General features: G+C 39.7%; 1 protein-coding gene and 1 non-coding gene across 3 annotated transcripts in view; one reads left to right on the top strand and one right to left on the bottom strand.

Annotated features, from left to right (window-relative positions):
* The window catches only part of SF3B1 (splicing factor 3b subunit 1), a 48,623-nt gene that overhangs the window by 14,077 nt on the left and 9,599 nt on the right, over positions 1-24,947 (top strand). Inside the window, exons 2-17 of one of the 2 annotated variants that reach the window (XM_023218084.1) lie at positions 195-361; positions 3,074-3,178; positions 3,666-3,780; positions 5,617-5,696; positions 7,265-7,435; positions 15,914-16,151; positions 17,541-17,753; positions 18,015-18,136; positions 20,677-20,874; positions 20,973-21,074; positions 22,392-22,571; positions 23,125-23,211; positions 23,338-23,608; positions 24,037-24,182; positions 24,278-24,424; positions 24,640-24,765. In XM_023218084.1, the coding sequence (XP_023073852.1) occupies positions 195-361; positions 3,074-3,178; positions 3,666-3,780; positions 5,617-5,696; positions 7,265-7,435; positions 15,914-16,151; positions 17,541-17,753; positions 18,015-18,136; positions 20,677-20,874; positions 20,973-21,074; positions 22,392-22,571; positions 23,125-23,211; positions 23,338-23,608; positions 24,037-24,182; positions 24,278-24,424; positions 24,640-24,765 (2,468 nt within the window). Of the gene's footprint in view, positions 1-194; positions 362-3,073; positions 3,179-3,665; positions 3,781-4,018; positions 5,311-5,616; positions 5,697-7,264; positions 7,436-15,913; positions 16,152-17,540; positions 17,754-18,014; positions 18,137-20,676; positions 20,875-20,972; positions 21,075-22,391; positions 22,572-23,124; positions 23,212-23,337; positions 23,609-24,036; positions 24,183-24,277; positions 24,425-24,639; positions 24,766-24,947 lie in introns of those variants that run through there. The other variant, XM_023218092.1, reaches the window with a different exon arrangement.
* Positions 21,298-21,433, bottom strand: LOC111549388. Its single transcript, XR_002733715.1, has one exon. It is a non-coding gene; the product is annotated as a small nucleolar RNA SNORA4 (small nucleolar RNA).

The following is a 24,947-nucleotide window of genomic DNA, read 5'->3' as shown; positions in this document are numbered from 1 at the left end:
GGCGCCCAGCCTATCATGATTTAATTTCTAGAGCATGCTTACGCTGTTGTGATTACTAGTCTCTTATATGGTACAATTATGTACATTTTCTGTATTTAAGAGAGTATTTTGATAATTACCTAGTAAAGAAATGCGTTGTGTTGGGAATTCTTTTGGAAAGTGAAATTAAGAAAGTCTGTATTATCTTTTTATAGATATTGAAGCACAGATTCGAGAAATTCAAGGCAAGAAGGCAGCTCTTGATGAAGCTCAAGGAGTGGGCCTCGATTCTACAGGTTATTATGACCAGGAAATTTATGGTGGAAGTGACAGCAGATTTGCTGGATACGTGACATCAATTGCTGCAACTGAACTTGAAGATGTAAGTTACAAATTATGTACAAGAGGCAGTTTTTTTTTTTTTTTTTTTTTTGAGAGAGCAAGAAATATGAATAACTTTTGTTTCAGCCATCTGGTTTAATCTGGAGAAACATTTTTGGGATCTTTTAGAGGATAAAACTACCGGAGGTATCCTCTCTAAGGTTCAGAAACTTCACTGGAAATGCTTTGTTCTGAGAATTTTTGGTAAAGACTAGTTTGTTTATCCGGTGAAGCACCTGCCAGCCATTACCCTTATAAAGTAAACAGTAAAGTAAATCCCTGCCATTACTTATCAGCTCTATCTAGAGTAGCCTGTGTGAGAAGTAGCTTAATTGTAAATAGCCATCTGTCCTTGCGATTTGATTACTGATTGTACTTGATACTGTTTTTCTCCTCTTGGTATCTTAATGTGAATGGATTTTCTTTTCTTTTTCTTTTTTTTTTTTTAGACAGTCTCGCCCTGTCGCCCAGGCTTGAGTACAGTGGCGTGATCTTCACTCACTGCAGCCTCGGCCTCCTGGGTTCAAGTGATTCTCCTGCCTCAGCCTCCCAAGTAGGTGGGATTACAGGCGCCTGCCACCATGCCTGGCTGATTTTTGTATTTTTAGTAGAGATGGAGTTTCTCCATGTTGGCCAGACTGGGCTTGAACTCATGACTTCAGGTGATCCACCTGCCTCAGCCTCCCAAAGTGCTGGGATTACAGGCTTGAGCCACTGCACCCAGCCTGGAATTCTTAGTACTGATATTGATGAGCTTTTCATATCTGTTTCAATTACTATGGAGGAGGAGTGCCTTTCATTTTGATATCTGTTCCCTCAAAGTATTTTTTATGTATTCGAGGTAGCTTATATTTTATCAGACCATTCCAAACTCCAAATTTGGTGATTCAGTTACAGATAAACTTTATGTATATAGATTATCAAACTGCTTTTTTTTTTTTTGGTCTTGCTCTGTCGCCCAGGCTGGAATGCAGTGGTGCGATCTCGGCTTACTGCCTGAGCATCTCGAGTAGCTGGGACTACAGACACCCGCCACCACGTCCAGCTAATTTTTTGTATTTTTAGTAGAGACAGGGTTTCACTGTGTTAGCCAGGATGGTCTCGATCTCCTGACCTCGTGTTCCGCCTGCCTTGGCCTCCCAGAGTGCTGTGATTACAGGCATGAGCCACCATGCCTGGCCCAAACTGGTTATTTTTTATTTTTTTTTAATTTTTGGATAGGTGATATATGTTTCTTTCTTTCTTTTTTTTTTTTTACTATAAGTTCTAGGGTATATGTGCACAACGTGCAGGTTTGTTACATATGTATACGTGTGCCATATTGGTGTGCTGTACCCATTAACTCATCATTTACATGAGGTATATCTCCTAATGCTATCCCATCCCCCTACCCCACCCCACGACAGGCCTTGGTGTGTGATGTTCCCCATCCTGTGTCTAAGTGTTCTTATTTTTCAGTTCCCACCTATGAGTGAACATGTGGTGCCAAACTGGTTATTTTTAAGAAATTCAAGTCACATTTTACTTTATAGTTGGCTCTCTCTTTCCCTCTTTTTTTCTTGAGAGAAATTTAAAAGAAATTCAAGTTACATTTTACTTTATAGTTGGCTCTCTCTTCCTTTTTTTTTCTTGAGAGAAATTTAAAGTCCCAAAAGGTGAGATTTCTAGAAGCCAGTGGTAGCACTTTATTTGGGGGTCTCATACCCTAATGGTAAAAGAAAGTGATAGCTGTATGTTTCAGAAACTGAGGGGGAAATTGTCACTTTATTTTTAAATAAAATAAGTGAGGTGTTAAGATCTGGAGAATTATCCTGTGTTGCGTTTTTTATTTTTTATTTATTTTTGTTACAGTAGAGATGAGATCTCACTATGTATGTGGTTTTGTTTTTTGGAGACAAAGTCTTGCTCTGTTGCCCAAGCTGAAGGCAGTGGCCAGATCATGGCTCCATGCAACCTTCGCCTCCCAAGTTCAAGCAATTTTCCCACCTCAGCCTCCTGAGTAGCTGGGACTACATATACACACACTATGCCTGACTAATTTTTGTATTTTTTTGGTAGAGACAGAGTTTCACCATGTTGCCCAGGCTAGTCTTGAACTCCTGGGCTCAAGCAGTCCCCAGCCTCGGCCTCCCAAAGTGTTGGGATTACAGATGTGAGCCACCTTGCCCAGCTGGGTCTCTGTTGCCTAGGCTAGTCTCAAAACTCCTACACTCAAGCCGTTCTCCCATCTTGACCTCCCAAACAGTTGTACTTTTTATACTAGAAAAGTAACAGTATAACATTGTTCTGTTTAAACATACTACTAGGGGCAGATACATTTAAAATTAAATATTTGTTTCTATGGTTGTTAAATTGTGTTAAAAAAATGAGTTAAAAGTAGAAAGTTCTAAAATAAGCTGTAGTTATCAAATTGAAAAAACATTAAAATTAAATGCTCAGGTTTTTCTAGTCCATACCTACTTTATCTTAATTGACTTCTATAGAAGATATTCCTTGCTTAATCGTTTTAAAAATAAAGATAACTTTACTGAATTGAATTTAATAGGTTTTTGAAGTGAAAGAAGACCAATTTTGTTTGTAAGTTTTATGGAGGAGGGCTTAGACATCACACTGTCAGTAGATCTTTTGATTTCATGTTGAATCTTTGCATATTCTTTCTAATTTTTAAGTTCTGACATTTTGTTTATGGCTTTTTGGGGGGTTTTCATTGCAGGATGACGATGACTATTCATCATCTACGAGTTTGCTTGGTCAGAAGAAGCCAGGATATCATGCCCCTGTGGCATTGCTTAATGATATACCACAGTCAACAGAACAGGTGACCTTTTATTTTAAAAGCATAGTTTATTCAACTAAAGAAAAGTGAATGTCTGAGTTCCCATAGAAACCCGTAAATTTTAGGATGCTTTAAGGAGAATTATAAATAATAGTTTATTTTGTAAAGGTGTAATCTTCTTTCTTTGTTGACACAAGGTCTTGCTGTCTTGCTCAGACTGATTCCAAACTCCTGGGCTCAAGCATTCCTCCTGTCTCAACCTCCCAAGTAGTTGAGATTATACACACAGGCCATCACGCCTGGCTGTAATCATGTAGTGGAGCATTGAACTATGGAAATGTGGATATATATATTACCTTGTTTCCATATGCCTTATTTTTTTATATTAACATTTATCTGTGAAGCAGTACAGAATATTAGTAGACATGTATTAAACATTTGTGCTTTACAGTGTTCTGATTTTTGTTTATGATATTCTGCTTTGTTATTTTAATAAAGTGAATATTAAGTGAGACATACCTCTTTTCAGTATGATCCATTTGCTGAGCACCGACCTCCGAAGATTGCAGACCGGGAAGATGAATACAAAAAGCATAGGCGGACCATGATAATTTCCCCAGAGCGTCTTGATCCTTTTGCAGATGGTAATTCTTTCCCACTTTTCTATAAGTATTCAGAAATTTATTTGTATTAAGTTGTCTTTAGCCCTTTGATTTTTTTTGGCATGCTTCTGAATTTGCTTTTCTTTTTAAAAATCCCCCCTACTATAGATTTGTATAGATTTGGTTGAAGTCACAGATGCCATATTCTTCATCTTTATAATGCAAGTTTTCTTTCCAGGTAGAAGGACAAGAAAAAAATGAGCCAATGCCATAGAAACGCAAAGGGTTAAAGGTTTTACTTTTACTTTTGTTTTGGGTACGCTTTCTATACTTGGAACAAATGTGTTTTTCTGCTCAAAATACTTTCAAATTATTGAAAGTTTTCATTCCAAATCCTAGATGTTTAGGATTGTTACCCTTGAGAAACTGTTTCTCACACTAGAACTCCCCCCATAGTGCTCTAAATATAGCTTAGTAAAGGCACCTACTTTGCTCTAAGCATACTTAAAGTTAAAACAAAAGTATGTATACAAAGAGTTTGATATTTTTAATAGTTGGAGTCTGTTTTGCTAATTTTAGTGTGCAAGTCAGCACAAGGGGCATAGTGAGCCTGATGGAAGCTTTCCTCAGGTGAGTGAGTTTCACAATCAAAATTAGGTGCCTGTTTCTTAAAATTAGATTCTGCTGCAGGTTTGCATACTAGATTTTCAGCCTGCATGAATTAGTAGGGATATTCTTTTTTTACTTGCATAATTGTAATTGATTTAAACATGTATGCCAGAATTCACAGGCCCATACTAACTGTCCTTAATTTCTTTCCTACAGCAGTACTGCTATATGCCAGTCCTGTCTGCATTCTTAAGGGTGCAGTTCAACACATCCTCTCTAGATTATGGTGAAAAAGTATTCCAAAGGAAGTCTTATCAGAGCTAGTGTCAGAAAGAATGACACTACCAATTGGGCATGATCTTCAGCATAGGAAATGTCTTAGAATTTTATTATATTTTCCTAAATTGTGATGCTATACCACTTGTATAGCTAGTTACCACATTTCTAAAGCATAATGTGCCTCTGTGAATCTTGTTATATACTGTTTGGGCTTCTGTAAGATATTTTGAAGTTTGAAAAGCAAATACTGAAACTTTAACCAAGAGACCGACACATCTCTTTGTACACCATGTTACTTCTGTGTGCATCATAATAACTGGTAGAAGTAATATATTTCAAGTAATATGTTTCCAGTTTTAATTTATGCTTTCTAAGAAATAAAAATATGTTTTCTGGGTCAAAAAACTTAAAGCATGAAGCCCTTTTTAGTAACGTGACATCAGAATAAGATTATAGGTATATTTTTAAAATCAGATTTTCTAAACTACAATTGTTTTAGAACACTGTATGAAGAACTTATCTAGTCATAGTTATTTGTAGTCAGGATTTTAACAACTTGCAACAGGTAATGTTTTGAATATAAATATCTTTCCAAAGTGTTACTAATGGTAAAGAGATAATTTTCTAGGCTTCTATTCTGCTGCTTGAAGTCAGAACTGCTGATGGAGACAAAGGCACGAAAGTGTACGTATTCCGGATTAGCAACCCAGGAACCCATCACTTCTGAAGACTCTAAACTGTGCTGTCATTTTGTTTTTATATGCATTAAAATATTTGTTTTAAACTGCTGTAGATGTTTGTGTTCAAACAGGTTAAATTGATCAGCAAACTCAATAAAAAGTAAGATGTATAATTATTAAAGTTTTCCATCAAAAAATAATTTAAATGATTATGGAATAACATAATATTTAGAGCAGGGCAGATAAATCAGTTGAACCTGATTATCTTTTATTTATTGTACTCTTTTCCTGTTGCTGTTCTTTTCTGCAGGAGGGAAGACCCCTGATCCTAAAATGAATGCTAGGACTTACATGGATGTAATGCGAGAACAACACTTGACTAAAGAAGAAGTATGTAAACCTGTCTCCTGTTTTAATGGTTGTGAAAGAATGTAAATACTGTTGTGATTGAGAGACTGTTACGTTTCTTTGTTGCTATTTGCTGCACAAATATTTTAATAGTATTAATAAAAATTAACTGAGAAAGAATCTTACCCCTAAATTATACCACCTTTCAAAATCATTTCTATATCCTTTTCTAGTCCTGGGCTCCTTGGCTGTATATGTATGTATGTGTCTTACAGGGGATGTTTTTTTTTTTTGAGACAGAGTCTCACTCATCCAGGCTGGAGTGCAGTGGCATGATCTCGTCTCGCTGCAACCTGCGCTTCCCAGGTTCAAGTTAGCCTCCCACTTCAGCCTCCTAAGGAGCTGGGAACACAAGTGTGCGTCACCACGCCTAGCTAATTTTTGTATTTTTAGTAGAGATGGGGTTTCACCATGTTGGCCAGGCTGGTCTCGAACTCCTGACCTCAGGTGATCTGCCTGCCTCGACCTCCCAAAGTGCTGGGATTACAGATGTGAGCCACTGTGGCCGGCCATTACAGGGGTTGTTTCCGTGCGGAGAAGGTTGATGGTGTGTATCTGAACCCAGTATGTTAGGGAAAAGTCAAAGAGTTCAGTGTGAGATTCTGTAAGTTTCAGTTTGGATGTAAGTGGAGAATTTTGAATAATTCCTTTTGGCCTACAGAGATTATGCCATTTTGTCTAGTAACCGCCTATTTTTTTGTTTTTTGAGTGGAGTCTTGCTTTGTTGCCCAGGCTGAAGTGCAGTGGTGCAATTTCAGCTTACTGCAACCTCTGCCTTCCGGGTCCAAGCAATTCTCCTGCCACAGCCTCCCGAGTTCCTGGGATTGCAGGTGTGTGCCACCATGCCCAGCTAATTTTCGTATTTTTTTTTTTTTAGTAGAGATGGGGTTTCGTTATGTTGGCCAGGCTGGTCTCGAACTCCTGACCTCAGGCGACCTGCCCGCCTTAGCCTCCCAAAGTGCTGGGATTACAGGTGTGAGCCACTGTACCCAGCCTCCTCTGTTACTATTATGAATATATAATAGATTTTATATGTTGAATGAGTTAAATGGGATAGTAAAACCCCATTTTAACAGTATAGTGTGAATTAAATTTGCATCCATTACCACTAAATTATGCGTATTTACATAATTTGTCAGTATAAATCATTTTACCGTTTTTATCTTTTACCATTTTTCTATCTTGTTGCATAGTCTTAATTGCTATTTATATTAGTTTTGAAGAAAAGCCTATTTTTCAGTGGAAGCATTGTGGTTCTCCATTGTTGACTGAAGATTTTACTTCACCTACAATATATAAACTACAGTGTGCTATGTTACAAATTCTGAACTTGGTTATCTTTTGTTTAGAAAGACAGGCATTATGTAAAATGAAATAAAGACACACAGACTGTGGAACCAGCTAGCATAGAAGGGGGACCACCAGTACCATAGAAAGGAGAATGAGCAAAGTACAAAATGGGATGTTAAGTGGAAATGATTGTGCTAATGATAGAAAAATATATTGAAAGCATTTTAAAGGTAAACACTCACTGTTTTTTTTTTTTTCAGCGAGAAATTAGGCAACAGCTAGCAGAAAAAGCTAAAGCTGGAGAACTAAAAGTCGTCAATGGAGCAGCAGCGTCCCAGCCTCCATCAAAACGAAAACGGCGTTGGGATCAAACAGCTGATCAGACTCCTGGTGCCACTCCCAAAAAATTATCAAGTTGGGATCAGGCAGAGGTAATTTCTTTTTGTTTTTTGTTATTACTGTTTAAAATTTTTTTTCTGTTACGGACTGTATTAGTCTGCTTGGGTTGCCATAAAAAGATACCACAGACTGGGTGCCTTAAACAACAGACATTGATTTTTTTCGCAGTTCTTGGAGGCTTGAAATCCAAGATCAGAGTGCCAACAGGGTTGGTATTTGTTTAGGGCTCTCTTGCTGTATCCTCACATGGCCTTTCTCTATGCCAGCAAGCTCTATTGTCCCTGGTCTTCCTATGAGGACATCAGTCTGTTAGATTAGGTCCCCACCCTCATGACCTCATTTGACCTTAATTTACCTCCTTAAAGACCCAGTCTCCAAATACAGCCACACTGGGGGTTCAACATACAAATTTTGAGGGGCATGCAATTTAGCCCATGTCATAGAGTAAGGAAAGTTCTTTTTAGAATATTAAATACAGACCTGTAGGTATGTTACATTGTGGAGGTTGAGTGTGATATAGTGGTCTTCCTTATCTTCCAGATAGGTAACTTAAGCCCCTCACTACAGGCAGCAAATAGTCAATGCTACTTCATTCCCTTGACCAGCCTACTCTCCTACTTTTTTTGTTTTTTTAAACATTTGTTTTGGAGGTGGAATGCATTGGCTCATGCTGTAATCCCAGCACTTTGGGGGCCCAGGTGGAAGGATTGGTTGAGCTCAAGGAGTTTGAGACCAGCTTGGGCAATAGAGGGAGACCCTGTCTTTACAAAAAAAAAAAAATTAGCTGGGCATAGTGACACATGCCTGTAGTCCCAGCTACTGGGGTATGGGGAGTGGTGGGGGCTGAGACAGGAGGATCCCTTGATCCTAGGAGGTAGAGGTTGCATTGAGCTATGATCGTGCCATTGCATTCCAGCCTGGTGACAGAGTAAGACCCTGTCTCAAAAAAAACAAAATGATGGAGTCTGTAAAATCATTCTTATAAATGTATTTCCTAGTTCTGTAGAAATGGTTATATTAGATGTTTTCTATCATTTAATAATATACTTGCAGACTAAAAGATATAAGTGCTGCATAAAAGCAGCTAATTATGTTAAACTCTCATATGTGCCTTTATTGTGTTTGTCATTAGCCGAATAGAAAGGCCTTTAAAATGGATTTTTTAGAAAGCACTTGAAAATATTTAATCATTGCTAGAAAAATAAAGTGGCTAGGTGTGGTGGCTCATGCCTGTAATCCCAGCATTTTGGGAGGCTGAGGCAGGCGGATCATGAGGTCAGGAGTTCAAGACCAGCCTGGCCAACATAGTGAAACCCTGGCTCTACTAAAAATACAAAAAAATTAGCCAGGCATGGTGGCATGCGCCTGTAGTCCCAGCTACTTGGGAGGGTGAGGAAGGAGAATCGCTTGAACCCGGGAGGTGGAGGGTGTAGTGAGCCGAGATTAACGCTACTGCACTCCAGCTTGGGCAACAGAGTAAGACTTTGTCTTAAAATAAATAAATAATGAATTAAAGCCACTCTTTTTGCTTATGTACCATTTCCCTTCCCCTCTTGGAGACTCTCATCATGTACCATTAATTTTTTTCTCCATACTAGATTATCATCATCAGCAAACATGTTTTACCATGCTTTGTCTTAACAACAGCAACAAAAAACCTGCAGAAAACATCTCTTAACCCTCATTCACATCTTCATTCAGCGGCAGTCCTGTTTCTATATCTTTTTAGAACAAAGTGCTTTGTTCTTTGTTTTTTTCTTGAGGCAGGGTCTCATTCTGTTGCCAAGGTTGGAGTGCAGGGGTGCAATAATAGCTCACTGCAGCCTCCACCTCCTGGGCTCAAATGATCCTGCCACCTCAACCCCCCAAGTAGATGGGACTGTAGACACGTACCACCATGCCTGGCTAGTTTTTTATTTTTTGTAGAAACGGGTCTCACTGTGTTGTCCAGGCTGGTCTCAAACTCCTGGGCTTAAGCAGTCTGTTTGCTTCAGCCTTGCAAAGTGCTGGGATTACAGGCATGAGCCACAAGTGCTTTGAATGAGTTGTTTGTACTTGCTTTCTCTGCTTACATAGTTCTAGTCTTTTTTTTTTTTTTTTTTTTTTAACATTCAATTACCCCATTGTAGAAGAGGAATAATTTATTTCTATATGATTTTAATAATGTTCCCTAATCTTCAGATTCAAATTAACAAATATGTTTGTTAATCTAAGTAATTATTTATGGATTTATATGTGTATATATTTTAATCTTTCTGTAATTCAGTTTTTAATGGTGAACTTTTACATGTTGGAAGCAGCGAAGGACTCAAATGTCATAGTACATTTTGATAGTATTTGATAGGCTTTTTCAGGTCAATTAATTTATTTGCTTGCAAATATAAATCAGGCTTGCTCCAGTTCCACAGGGACTCCACCACAGTCTGGTTTTTTTTTTTTTTTTTTTTTGAGACGGAGTCTTGCTCTGTTGCCCAGGCTGGAGTGCAGTGGCGAGATCTCGACTCACTGCAAGCTCCGCCCCCCGGGTTCACGCCATTCTCCTGCCTCAGCCTCCCGAGTAGCTGGCACCACAGGCGCTCGCCACCACGCCCGGCTAATTTTTTGTATTTTTTAGTAGAGACAGGGTTTCACACTGTTAGCCAGGATGGTCTCGATCTCCTGACCTCGTGATCCGCCCGCCTCGGCCTCCCAAAGTGCTGGGATTACAGGCATGAGCCACCGCGCCCAGCCGCTCACCACAGTCTTTAGGATGGAGAAAAATCACTGGTCTTCCATGTGCTCCTATTTTGACCTCTTCACTTAGACTGCAGATCTTCTTTTTTGTCAAATCCATCACAGCTGCATTAATATTATCCACCTTTGACGTTATCAAGATACACATGAAAATCACGATTAAATTGCCATCAAAATGTTATTCCCATCTCGATGCAGATGTGATGCATTCCTCCAGCCTTGTTTTTCTGCAGAAAACCTGCAATTGGACTGTCACATCCCAATGGATAAAGCAGTTCCATCTTGGTATTTCCCAGGTTGACAAAAACAACAGATACTTCATGTTCAGGAAGAGGGACCGCTTCACTTACTGGGGCCCCCAGAATATTCTTGTAAAATGTTGCACGTTTTCCAAATCTGTCACTGCTGTGGCTACATGATTGAGTCGACCAAGGTTCCACACAGAACCTGCCACTTGATCCAAGGGCCATGATGTGGAAGAAGCTCTTACTGTTGGTATGCGAGCTTGGAGTCTGGAAAAAAAACCCTTTGAGTGTTCCCAACAGAAAGCTGGTCATGCCTGGAGTTCGGCCGAAGTAGTAGCTGTTGTTTTTACAGGACTTGCTCTCCTTTTTGGTTTCTCCCCAGTCTGGCATTCGCGGCTGCAGCCCTCAGTGCGCGTGCCATTTTGGAAAGCAACCCGCCACGTCCAGACCCGCCAAGGACCGTCAGTTCTAGTCTTATGTAGTTTCTAGTCTTCTTACATAGTTCTAGTCTACTCCACCTAAAATCTCTTGTCAAGGTCACTTGACCCCTAATTGATAAATTTTAAAAGTGTATTTTCATTTCTCATATGACTTAGCATATCAAGAACATTTGACACTTCTTCATACCCTTTTCTCTCTTAGTCTCTGGGTTTTAATCTTTCTTGCTTCCCATCAAAATCTCCTCACTGGTTACACTACTCCTTAGTCTTGTTTGCTGGATCCTCATTCTTACCTCCGAACTTAGGGGTGTTATAGTAGTGCTGAGTTTTTTGGATTCTTTTCCATCAGTGCTCGATCCCTAGGATCTCATTCTTGTCTTTATATACCATTTGTATAAAATAGCTCCCAAACTTATAAATCTTTCCTCTGCTTCTGTTCTGTAGACTTGCGTGTTTGTTCAGCCTGACATATTTATTTGGTTGTTCAATGGGCATTTCAAAATCAGTATTTCTGAAAGAAAATTATTGATTTTCTTCGCATACATCTCTTCTCGATCCTGCTCCCCTGGTCTTTCCCGTGTCTGTTTGGCTCAAGCAAAACATTTAGGACCGGGTGCAGTGGCTCATGCCTGTAATCCCAGCACTTTGGGAGGCCAAGGTGGGTGAATTATTTGAGGTCAGGAGTTTGAGACCAGCCTGGCCAAAATGGTGTGTTTTTACTCTAGTAAAAATACAAAAGTTAGCCCGGTGTGTTGGCGGGCGCCTGTAATCCCAGCTGCTCTGGAGGCTGAGGCAGGAGAATCACTTGAACCTGGGAGGTGGAGGTTGCAGTGAGCGGAGATCGTGCCACTGCACTCCAGTCTTGGCAACAGAGCGAGACTGTCTCAAAAAAAAGACAACAAAAACAAGAACAACAACAACAAAAAAACATTTAGGGAGTCATCCTATACTCCTTATTCTCTTATCCCATATCCTACCCGTATACATTTTCTTGGCATCAGCTTTAAATATATTAAGGAGCTAGCCACTTTTCTTGATCTCTGCCTCTACCATCCTTGTCTGAATCACTATTAGCTCTAGCCTGGACTGCTATAGATTTAACTTATAAATCAAGAAAAAACCTATCAGATCGTGCAGTATTTCCCCAAACTCAGAACTGGGATATACAAAACCTAATACATAATTTCTAAACAATTTACTTTAAGGTGAGGACTTCTCATTTGCTTAGTGATATGTAGGAGGGATATGGTTCTGCTCAATATAAGTAACTACTGGCTTTAATTTTAATTTTTGAGACAGAGTCTTGCTCTGTTACCCATGGGTAGCTGGAGTGCATTGGTGCAACCTCATCTCATTGCAATCTCTGCCTCCCAGACTCAAGTGACTCTTGTGCCTCAGCCTCCCAAGTAGCTGGGATTACAGGCATGTGCCATCGGGCCCAGCTAATTTTTGTGTTTTTAGTAGAGACAGGGTTTCTCCATGTTGGCCAGGCTGGTGCTGAACCCCTGGCCTCAAGTGATCCCCCCACCTTGGCCTCCCAAAGTGCTGAGATTACAGTTATGAGCCACCGTGTCCAGCCAAGTAACTACTAACTTTAATTCTGTGGATGACATTCAGTACTAAGTTTGAGAAAGAGAAAGAAGTTTGTCCTGGTAATTGTTTAACTGTATGCACATAACTAGACACAAGAGCTGATATCTTTCTTTTTTTTTCTTTTTTTTTTTTTGAGACAGAGTCTTGCTCTGTCACCCTGACTAGAGTGCAATGGCATGATTTCAGCCCCCGTGCACCCTCCGCCTCCTGGGTTCAAGCGAGTCTCCTGCCTCAGCCTCCCAAGGAGCTGGGATTATAGGTGCCTGCCACCACACCTGGCTAATTTTTAGGAGAGACGGGGTTTTGCCATGTTGGCCAGGCTGGTCTCAAACTCCCAACTTCAGGTTACCCACCCGCCTCAGCCTCTCAAAGTGCTGGGATTACAGGTGTGAGCCACTGTGCCTGGCGTGAGAGCTGATATGCTGGTATCTTTCTTACAGAAACTATAGAGACTTGGCCAGGCGTGCTGGCTCATGCCTGTAATCCCAGCACTTTGGGAGGCCAAGTGGGCAGATCACCTGAAGTCGGGAGTTTGAGACCAGCCTGGCCAACATGGTGAAACCCGGTCTCTCCTAAAAATACAAAAAATTAGCCAGGCGTGGTGGCAGGCACCTGTAATGCCAGCTACTCAGGAGGCTGAGGCAGGAAAATCGCTTGAACCTGGGAGGCAGAGGTTGCAGGGAGCTGAGATTGTGCCATTGCACTCTGACCTGGGTGACAGAGTGAGGCTCTGTCTCAAAATAAATAAATAAAAAATAAATAAATCAATAATTCAGAGACTCAGACTTTTTTTTTGTTCTGTTCATTTAATACAACTGTACTGTAGTCATAAATGTAGGAATTAAATAATAGAACTTATTTCCCACCTTTCCTTATAATTCAGCAGGAGGGACAGATGCCAGAATGGAGATTTTAAATGATTTGTGTGCTTTATTTACCTAATCCAGAATTTTTCAACCCTGAGTAACAGTAATATCTTTTTTTTTTTTTTTTTTTTGAGACAGAGTCTCACTCTGTCACCCAGGCTGGAGTGCAGTGGCGCGATCTTGGCTCGTTGCAGCCTCCGCCTCCTGGGTTTAGGCAATTCTCGTGCTTCACCCTCCTGAGTAGCTGGAATTACAAGTGTGCACCATCACACCCAGCCATTTTTATTTTTTATTTTTAGTGGAGATGGGCTTTTGCCATGTTGGCCAGGCTGGTCTCAACTCCTGGCCTCAATTGATCTGCCTGCCTCGCCTCCCAAAGTGCTAGGATTACAGGCTTGAACCACCATGCCTGGCCCTGAGTAGTATCTTTTTAAAGGAAAAACTATTGAGTCTTAAACTTGTTTAATGGTACTATGCAAATTTGCAAACATAAAGGTAGATAAAGTCCTTGTGTCTATAAGAGCTCCCAACTTTCCCAATGTTTTTTTTTTTTTTTTTTCTTTTTGAGACGGGATCTCACTCTGTTGCCCCCGCTGGAGTGCAGTGGCATGATTTCAGCTCACTGCAAACTCCGCCTCCTGGGTTCATGCAGTTCTCCTGCCTCAGCCTCCCAAGTAGCTGGAACTACAGGTGCCCTCCACAATGACTGGCTAATTTTTTTTGTATTTTTAGTAGAGACGGGGTTTCACCATGTTAGCCAGGATGGTCTTGATCTCCTGACCTTGTGAGTTGCCCGCCTCGGCCTCCCAAAGTACTGGAATTACGGGCGTGAGCCACCGTACCCAGCCAAGAGCTCCCGACTTTAAAACAAATATATAAAGTACATTACATGTCCTATGGAATACTTACGAGGCAGTGTATAAGTACAAATTTTGTTTTCTTTACACTCAACTCTATGCTACGTTGATACGACACTGTCTTTATTGGTGGAGATTCTTTTGCTGTCACATGCAGTCAGTTGTCCAGCTGTTACTCTGTGAACTACTGTGGAACCTTTGATGTTACTTAAACCCACCTCTCAGCCTGGGCAGCATAGTAAGATGCTTATCTCTCCAAGGAAAAAGAAATTAACCGGGTGGGGTGGTGTGCTCCTGTATGTAGTCTCAGCTACTCAGGAGACTGACATGGGAGGATCACTTGAGCCTGGTAGGTGGAGACTGCAGTGAGCCATGATTGTGCCACTGCACTCAACTTAGGCGGCAGAGTGAGACCCTCTGTCAAAAAACAAATGAAAATCCACCTCTCATCTTTTTTCATTAATCTTACCAGCCTCAGCTGGGATAATATTATTTGGTACACATGTAACTGTAAATACAAACTGATCTCAAGATTACCCAGGAGGTGGAGCTTGCAGTGAGCCGATATCGTGCCACGGCACTCCAGCCTGGGTGACAGAGGGAGACTCCATCTCAAAAAAAAAAAAAAAAATTTACATAGGTGATCTGAAGCATGCTTATATTAATTAAACACACACAATTGAACCAAAACATCAACAAGACTATTTTCTTAGAACACATGAATTCCTTCTCCCCTAAATATGTGTCTCTAAGCCCCACTTTGAGAAGTACTAATGTAATTAGAGCTGAAAGCCTTCGATTACAGATCTAGACAGAGAAACCTTATTGATTTCCCGCAAAGTCACAGAGCTGTTAATGGCATATCAAAGATTCATACCCAGAATATTTTGTTTTATTTATTTATTTATTTTTATTTTTTATTTATTTTTATTTTTTTTTTGAGACGGAGTCTGGCTCTGTCACCCAGGCTAGAGTGCAGTGGCCGGATCTCAGCTCACTGCAAGCTCCTCTCGGGTTTACGCCATTCTCCTGCCTCAGCCTCCCAAGTAGCTGGGACTACAGGTGCCCGCCACCTCGCCCAGCTAGTTTTTTTTTTTTTTTTTTAATTTTTTAGTAGAGACGGGGTTTCACCGTGTTAGCCAGGATGGTCTCTATCTCCTGACCTTGTGATCTGCCCGTCTCTGCCTCCGAAAGTGCTGGGATTACAGGCTTGAGCCACCGCGCCCGGCCATATTTTGTTTTTTGTTTTTTTTTTTTTTGGGCGGGGTCTCGCTCTGTCGCCTGGACTGGAGTGCAGTGGCCAGATCTCAGCTCACTGCAAGCTCCGCCTCCCGGGTTTACGCCATTCTCCTGCCTCAGCCTCCCGAGTAGCTGGGACTACAGGTGCCCGCCACCTCACCCGGCTAGTTTTTGTATTTTTAGTAGAGATGCGGTTTCACTGTGTTAGCCAGGATGGTCTCGATCTCCTGACCTCGTGATCCGCCCGTCTCAGCCTCCCAAAGTGCTGGGATTACAGGCTTGAGCCACCGCGCCTGGCCATATTTTGTTTTTTTAGACTGGAACTTTTGTCAGTGCTTCAGATTGAAACTTTACATTGTTTTTAATCATAAACATTTGCTAGAAAATAGGTATCTTTTCCTTTAGGTAGAGGTAGTGTCCTCTAAATTATAGTGCATAGAACTAAAATATTTTTCATTTAAAGTTTTTTATTTTATGGAAATTTTCTAACTATTTCTATGTGGGTGTGTGAAATAAATTTTTTTTTGCCTTTTTAAGACCCCTGGGCATACTCCTTCCTTAAGATGGGATGAGACACCAGGTCGTGCAAAGGGAAGTGAGACTCCTGGAGCAACCCCAGGCTCAAAAATATGGGATCCTACACCTAGCCACACACCGGCGGGTGCTGCTACTCCTGGACGAGGCGATACACCAGGCCACGCGACACCAGGCCATGGAGGCGCAACTTCCAGTGCTCGTAAAAACAGATGGGATGAAACCCCCAAAACAGAGAGAGGTACTTCTAGTGGAGTATGGGTGTGTGGGTGAAATGTTGAGTGGTATGTTTATAGACTGAAATGTGTTCTATTTATTCCTGGGTGGACGCATATAAGGGGACAGATTAAGAACAGAATAGATCATATGCTTGATTTTTTTCACTTCTTGAAGAGGTTTAAGATTTAAGAACCTTAGGCTAAAGTAAAGTTAGTAGGCAGTAACCTTTGATTTTATTTGTTTCTTTAGAGACAGGGTCTTGCTCACTGTAGCCTTGACATCCTAGGCTCAAGCGATCTTCCCACCTCAGCCTTCTGAGTAGCTGAGACTATAGGGGCATGCCACCATGCCTGGCTGATTTTTTTTTTTTTTTTTTTTTTTTTTGAGACAGAGTTTTGCTTTTACTGCCCAGGCTGGAATGCAATGGCGCGATCTCAGTTCACTGCAACCTCAGAGACGGGGTTTCTCCATGCTGGTCAGGCGGGTCTTGAACTCTGGACCTCAGATGATCCGCCCCCCTCGGCCTACCAAAGTGTTGGGATTTTAGGCGTGAGCCACCGCGGCCGGTCCCCGGCTAAGTTTTACATTTTTTGTAGAGAGACAATGTTTTGCTTTATTGCCCAGCCTAGTCTTGAACTCCTGGCTTCAGGTGATCTCCTGCCAAAGTGTTGGGATAACCACTGTGCCTGGCTTACCCTTTGTTTTTTATTATGGAAAAATGTACCTAACATCAAATTTACTTTTTTGTTGCTGTTGTTGAGACAGAGTCTCACTCTGTCACCTAAGCTAGAGTGCAGTGGTGCGCTTTCGCCTCACTGCAACGTCTGCCTTCCGGGTTCAAGAGATTTTTTTTTTTTTTTTTTTGAGATGGAGTCTCGCTCTGTCGCCCAGGCTGGAGTGCAGTGGCATGACATCTGCTCACTGCAACTTCTGCCTCCCGAGTTCACGCCATTCTCCTGCCTCAGCCTCCCAAATAGCTGGGACTACAGGTGCCCGCCACCATGCCTGGCTAATTTTTTTGTATTTTTAGTAGAGACGGGGTTTCACCGTGTTAGCCAGGATGGTCTTGATCTCCTGACCTCGTGATCCACCCGCCTTGGCCTCCCAAAGTGCTGGGGTTACAGGTGTGAGCCACTGTGCCCGGCCAGGTTCGAGAGATTCTTTTGCCTCAGCCTCCTGAGTAGCTGGGATTACAGGCACGCACCACCACACCTGGCTAATTTTTGTATTTTTCGTAGAGACGGAGTTTCACCATGTTGGTCAGGCTGGTCTCAGACAACTTTAAATGGGTCACCATTTTAGGAATATTCTGTTTTAGAACTTGATAGTTTTGAGTATAACTGTTTGAGAATAAAGAATATTATTTTAACAGTAATTAAAATTTCGTTTTTCTCACTCTTTCTTTTTAAAGATACTCCTGGGCATGGAAGTGGATGGGCTGAGACTCCTCGAACAGATCGAGGTGGAGATTCTATTGGTGAAACACCGACTCCTGGAGCCAGTAAAAGAAAATCACGGTGGGATGAAACACCAGCTAGTCAGATGGGTGGAAGCACTCCAGTTCTGACGCCTGGAAAAACACCAATTGGCACACCAGCCATGAACATGGCTACCCCTACTCCAGGTAGAACTCTCTCTCTCATTGGAAATAATTGTTTTTTTCTCCATAAATTATTTAATTTTTTTCTTTGTGGTATTCTGTGTGCTGTTAATGTCAACTTCTAGCAAGAATAAAGAGATATAAAAATTTAAGTCTTGGTTTACATTTATAATGTAAAAGCAAAATAAATAATAGGGTTGATCTTAATTCTCTTTTATCTCAAAGATATATGTAATAATACAGTCTTGCACTATAGAGTATATAAAACTTTGCTTTTCTTGGTAGGTCACATAATGAGTATGACTCCTGAACAGCTTCAGGCTTGGCGATGGGAAAGAGAAATTGATGAGAGAAATCGCCCACTTTCTGATGAGGAATTAGATGCTATGTTCCCAGAAGGATATAAGGTAGTACATCAAATATGAATGAGATGGTATTTAGGATATGCATTTATTTTAAATAGTGAAAAAAATTGATCAAGCTTGCATTGGCTTTGCCCAAATTTACTATTGTCATTCCATTCTCTTAGCTATTTCCAGGTATATTTCAGTTCCAAATAGAGATGAAAAGAAATGAGCAACATGATTCTATTACTGTTTGAAAGACATCTCAAGGACTTGTATACAGGTCTATCGGTTATAGTTTGAGAACTGCTGGTGCTTCAGTTTTCTAGCAGTCCCAGGAATAAGCTTATTTAAAGATTGTGGTTATTTTACTTGGTGCTTCACCAAGATTTCGTGTACTTAAGTTTATGGATTGTCAGTGGACACAAAGAATATTCCTTTTTTTTTAAGATGGAGTCTCACTCTGTCACCGGGTTGGAGTGCAGTGGCGTGATTTCGGCTCATTGCAACCTCTGCCTTCCAGGTTCAAGTGTTTCTCTTGCCTCAGTCTCCCGAGTAGCTGGGATTATAGGCACCCACCACCACGCCTGACTGAGTTTTGTATTTCTAATAGAGACAGGGTTTCACCATGTTGGCCAGGCTGGTCTTGAACTCCTGACCTCAAGTGATCCGTCCTTTTCAGCCTCCCAAAGTGCTGGGATTACAGGCCTGAGTTACCGTGCCCAGCCTTCTTTTTACCATATCAACCTAAAATTTATTTTTAACTATAAAATTTTCTAGGTACCTCGTACTCAGGGAGTATTTGTTAGTCTGAAGATAGCCTGTGGTCATATAGCTGACATCATAACCAAGGGGTACCAGATAACTTTGTAAGTCATCTGATGGCCTTTATAGAGCTTTTTCTTTTAATGACTATTGATTTTTAACAGTTCATGCATATGTTTTTTGTTTTATTTTGTTTTGTTTTAGAGACAGGGTCTCACTGTGTTGCCCAGACTGGAGAGCAGTGGCGCTGACGTAGCTTGCTGCAGCCTTGAACTCCTAGGCTCAAGTGATCCTCCTGCCTCAGCCTCCTGAGTAGCGGGGGCTACAGGCATGCACCACCATACCTGGCTAATTTTTTTTGTTTTTTGTAGATAATGGAGTCTCACTGTGTTGCCAGGCTGGTCTCAAACTCCTAGGCTCAAAATATCCTCCCACATTGACCTCCCAAACGGCTGGGATTGTAGACATGAGCCACTGTGTCCTCCAGCCTTGTTTTGTTTTTGATCCCTGTTATTTATGTTTAAGTATTTGTTTCAAGTTTGCATGAAGTTTTGCCTTAAAGCTTTTTGTAGCCTCCACACAATGCTGTGGGTATAGATACAACTTACTGTTGACTGCCTGAGTGTCTTTCTCAGTCATAGTCATTGATTTCCTTAGAGTCACTAGGAGGAAAAGTCTCCCTTAGTGAATCCTACTAATAAGCAACATCCTTACTAGTGAATGTAAAAATATAGTAGACCTTTAAATCCTTAATGGCAAGTGATGCCTGTGGACTTGACATTGATTTCCCTAGGTCTCACGTCTATAGAGTATCCACTTTATCCAAAATGCTTAGTGGTCTGTGCTGGTGCAGACATTAACTAGCAACAAAAAATATCTGTACAGAGTACAGATAGCATCAATGTAAATTTAACATAATTTAATTTTTAATAGACAACAATTTTAGGCTCACTGGAGAAGACGTGTATAGGTTTATCGACCTCCCCAGGAAGCTGTATTTTTTTTCTTTTACTACGTATTAAATTATATAAAATAGAGATGGGGTCTTACCATGTTGCCCAGGCTAGTCTCAAACTCCTGGGCTCAAGCGTTCCTCCCGTCTCAGCCTCCCAAAGTGCTGGGATTAGAGGCGTGAGACACTGCACCTGGCCTGCCTGGAAGTTGTGTGGTTTTTTTTGTTTTTTGTTTTTTTTTGGAAGTCTGTTACCAGCTTTTAAAAAAAAAAAAATTCTTTGTGATTTTCAGCCTGCATTTTTTGAAATTTTACTTGTTTTGCAAAAGGTTTGATCAGGTGGTGTGTATTTTACAAGGCTTTGGCAAACATTTTGGTTTTAGTTTTTATACATTTAACTAATTTTTTGTAGAGTTTTACACTTAAAAGATTTTATAGTACAGGAATTTATGTGATATTTTAATACTAAAATAAAACTTTTTATGTTTTATGCCCCATATGAGCTTATTTCCATTTTATATAAATACTCATGAAATGTTATTTGCTCGACTAGAGCAATTTTTTGGAATTGCTGACTCAGATTTTATAATTTTCGAATTTTTAATAATTTGACATTTTGACCCACAACATGTTTGAACATGATCAGTATTTTCTAAGCTCTTCTCTTGTATTTCCTCAGTTCCCTACACCACTGATAAAATCAGTTAGCAGATGAGAAGCAGATATTTTAAGTTTCTAATTAAGATAGAAAAGCAAGATAGATGTTGTCTCCAAGCAAATAAAAACCTTATTAGCTAATAAACTTAAATATTTTAAGTGCAAATATTGTTCCTTATGCTGTTTTTTAAGTTAAGAAAATCCTAAACTGTCTTATAACTTTTATTAGGTACTTCCTCCTCCAGCTGGTTATGTTCCTATTCGAACTCCAGCTCGAAAACTGACAGCTACTCCAACACCTTTGGGTGGTATGACTGGTTTCCACATGCAAACTGAAGATCGAACTATGAAAAGTGTTAATGATCAGCCATCTGGAAATCTTCCATTTTTAAAACCTGATGATATTCAGTACTTTGATAAACTATTGGTAAGTGATACTAGCAGAAATAAACTATTACATTTTGTTCCAGAATTACAAATCATAACATTTCAACTTCCCTTAACATTTTTTTCTTTTTACTGTAGGTTGATGTTGATGAATCAACACTTAGTCCAGAAGAGCAAAAAGAGAGAAAAATAATGAAGTTGCTTTTAAAAATTAAGAATGGAACACCACCAATGAGAAAGGTAAGTCTCAGTTTGTTAAATTGTCATGTTTGTTGCTTATTTATTTAATTTTAAAAAAATTTTGTAGTTTTTGTAGAGACAGGGTTTTGCCATGTTGCCCAGGCTGGTCTCAAGTGATCCTGCTGCCTTGGCCTACCTCCTAGAGTGCTGGGATTACAGGTGTGAGGCACTGCACCTGGCCAAGTTTATATTTTTAAAAATGTTTTTAATTTTTTCACCAGGAAATGTAGGCCACAAAATAGTACTGAACTATTGTTATGACCCGCTGGAGTGTGGTCTTTCCTTTACTCTTCCAAGTGGCCCAAATTGGTAAAGGTTATTTAGAAAGCTTTCCCCACAAAAAAATTAACTTTTGGTAGTGTTATATTTTTGTGTTTAGGAATTTATAATTACTCTCTTCATCTTTATCAAGGACATAGCATGAGGGCAAAAAATTTATGTAGTGTGAAGGATTTAACTTTTTTGCTTGTTTTTATTATTAATATTATATATATATATATATGTTTGAGACAGGGTCTTGCTGTCTTGCCCGGGCTGGAGTGCAGTGGTGCAGTCTTGGCTCACTGCAACCTCTGCCTCTTGGGTTCAAGCAATTCTCCTGGCTCAGCCTCCCAAGTAGCTGGGATTACAGATGTGCACGACCACGCCCTGCTAATTTCTGTATTTTTAGTAGAGACAGGGTTTCATCATGTTGGCCAGGCTGGTCTTGAACTCCTGACCTCAAATGATTAACCTGCCTCAGCCTCCCAAAGTGCTGGGATTACAGGCATGAGCCACCATGCCCAGCCGTTTGTTTTTATTATTTAAATACTCCAGGGCTCAAGAGATCCTCCCGCCTCAGTCTCCCAAAGTGTTGGGATTACAGATGTGAGCCACCATGCCCAGCTGCAGTTAGCACAAAATTCTTTGGTTAAAAAAGCTAATAAAGGTGCTGAAACATGAGATTCTCCGTTTCTCAAGGCCTTTAAAATACGCTTAAAGCTTAAAGATAATTAGTGAAATTAGTGAGGGATTATATTAACACTATATGTGCCTTGGAAATGGAAGATACTTTAGGGGAAGTGAAGGCTAATTTGGTACATACCTCTGTGGTTCTTTTGTTCTATTAAATTACTATTTTGAATTAACATAAAATTTCTATCACAGTAGTTGAAATTCCAGAGTAATTTGGATGGAAATGCACTCATGCTGTCTGTGTAAAATGTGTGTAAAAGTAAACACTAACATATTAAATTATGGAAAATCTTTGAGTAATTTGCTCATTCAAGATGCTTGATTATAAAGAAACCACACGTATTACTCTGTTCTTTTTCCCAGGCTGCATTGCGTCAGATTACTGATAAAGCTCGTGAATTTGGCGCTGGTCCTTTGTTTAATCAGATTCTTCCTCTGCTGATGTCTCCTACACTTGAGGATCAAGAGCGTCATTTACTTGTGAAAGTTATTGATAGGATACTATACAAACTAGATGACTTAGTTCGTCCATATGTGCATAAGGTTTGTTCTTAATAGTGTTTCTGATAGTTTTAATTTTTAACTTTTTCAGTTAATCAACGTTAAATTTACATATCCCTCTAGACCTTTTTCTTTGCACAAGTACACATCATACATGTACAAATACAGTTTTATACAGATGTACAGATATTAGTTTTTGTCATCTTTGCCATAAGAGGTTCATGTTATTTAATTTTTTCATTTGCTTTTATTGAGATTAGATTAGGATGAGAACATATGTGATTCTGTACTGTGCCAGTTAGTATTAAGAACCAGTTTTTTCACCGATGGTAATTATGGTGCAGTATGTTCATAGGGCATGTAAGTTATTTCCTTAAAAAATATTGAATATTAATGTGTCACTAATAGCTCTCTTAAATTTTCATCTCTATCTGGAGTTTGAACTTGTGTAATTAAAATTCTTAAACAATTTGTCCCTTGATTAACAAAAGTCCTGATAATTCTAAATTTCTTGTATATGTTTAATTCTCTGCATGAGTATTTCATCAGTAATTGATGTGAAAGTGTAGCTTCTTCTGTTTTTTCTCTTTTTCAGATCCTTGTGGTCATTGAACCACTATTGATTGATGAAGATTACTATGCTAGAGTGGAAGGCCGAGAGATCATTTCTAATTTGGCAAAGGTATTTACATTTAATTTCTAGAGAAGAAAATTTATATCTGTTTATGGAATTATTTGATTATGGAAGGAAATGGTTGAAGATTAATATTACCAACTCATGACTGTCCTTTCTTTGTTTACTTTTTAGGCTGCTGGTCTGGCTACTATGATCTCTACCATGAGACCTGATATAGATAACATGGATGAGTATGTCCGTAACACAACAGCTAGAGCTTTTGCTGTTGTAGCCTCCGCCCTGGGCATTCCTTCTTTATTGCCCTTCTTAAAAGCTGTGTGCAAAAGCAAGAAGTCCTGGCAAGCGAGACACACTGGTATTAAGATTGTACAACAGATAGCTATTCTTATGGGCTGTGCCATCTTGCCACATCTTAGAAGTTTAGTTGAAATCATTGAACATGGTAAGTTGTAATATAACTTTGTCTTTTTTTTTTTTTTTTTTTTCTTTAAGAGACAGGGTCTTACTATGTTGCCCAGACTGGACTCAAACTTTTGGACTCAAGTGATCCTCCTGCTCAGCCTTCTGAGTGGTTGGGACTAGAGGTACACACACAGCCTGTCTACTTTTAATAGGACAACTGTCCTAAAATTTGGGCTACTGATTTGGGGAGATAAATGGAAAGGCATAACTGTACAAACTATAGATTTTATGATGGGTTTGTAATATTATCTGCTAACAGGCTATGGTTTATATTTTGCTTTTACCTAATTTTAATGTGAACGTATTCTGCAGTTTGGCTAAATAGTTGATACATTGCGAGAATCTGGATGATACTGTGTAACTTAGGTAATGTTGGGGCATAGTTAAAACCTGTGTTTGGTTTTGTAGGTCTTGTGGATGAGCAGCAGAAAGTTCGGACCATCAGTGCTTTGGCCATTGCTGCCTTGGCTGAAGCAGCAACTCCTTATGGTATCGAATCTTTTGATTCCGTGTTAAAGCCTTTATGGAAGGGTATCCGCCAACACAGAGGAAAGGTAAATCCACCAGTTACCTTTTGATTTATCTTCATTAAAGTTAAGGTGACATAAATCTAAATTACTAAAGTACATATATTTTTATTTAAAAATAGGGTTTGGCTGCTTTCTTGAAGGCTATTGGGTATCTTATTCCTCTTATGGATGCAGAATATGCCAACTACTATACTAGAGAAGTGATGTTAATCCTTATTCGAGAATTCCAATCTCCTGATGAGGAAATGAAGAAGATTGTGCTGAAGGTAATTATTCCAGATTTGTTAGTGTAAACTGGATTTGTTTCATGGTTCTAAGAGAATTTTAAAGTGTTTTTTAAAAACAAAAAAAAAACTGTATGTTACACCGGTACTGTTTCATTTGTTTTTAAATTTTATGTTTTAAAATTACGTAATCAGCAATGAGTAGTCTGTTCATTTCAAGTCAGTTGATTTATTATTACTATTTTTTAACCTTTTAGGTGGTAAAACAGTGTTGTGGGACAGATGGTGTAGAAGCAAACTACATTAAAACAGAGATTCTTCCTCCCTTTTTTAAACACTTCTGGCAGCACAGGATGGCTTTGGATAGAAGAAATTACCGACAGGTAAGCTTTTATTTTAAAAGAATATTCTCAAAAATCCTTTTGACTCATTCTTTAGTCGACTTGAATGCATGTTATATATTATTTTTTGCCTTAATTATCTCACAGTTTATATGTGCTTGATTATGAAAGGAGATTGATTTTAGTCAGCCAGTTAACTTCCATTTTGATTTTGGATTCAAGGA

This window comes from Piliocolobus tephrosceles, chromosome 11, assembly GCF_002776525.5.
Source record: "Piliocolobus tephrosceles isolate RC106 chromosome 11, ASM277652v3, whole genome shotgun sequence".
NCBI classification, from domain to species: domain Eukaryota; kingdom Metazoa; phylum Chordata; class Mammalia; order Primates; family Cercopithecidae; genus Piliocolobus; species Piliocolobus tephrosceles.
The sequence above is the reverse complement of the archived record's forward strand: the minus strand, read 5'-3'. Positions and strand labels throughout refer to the sequence as shown.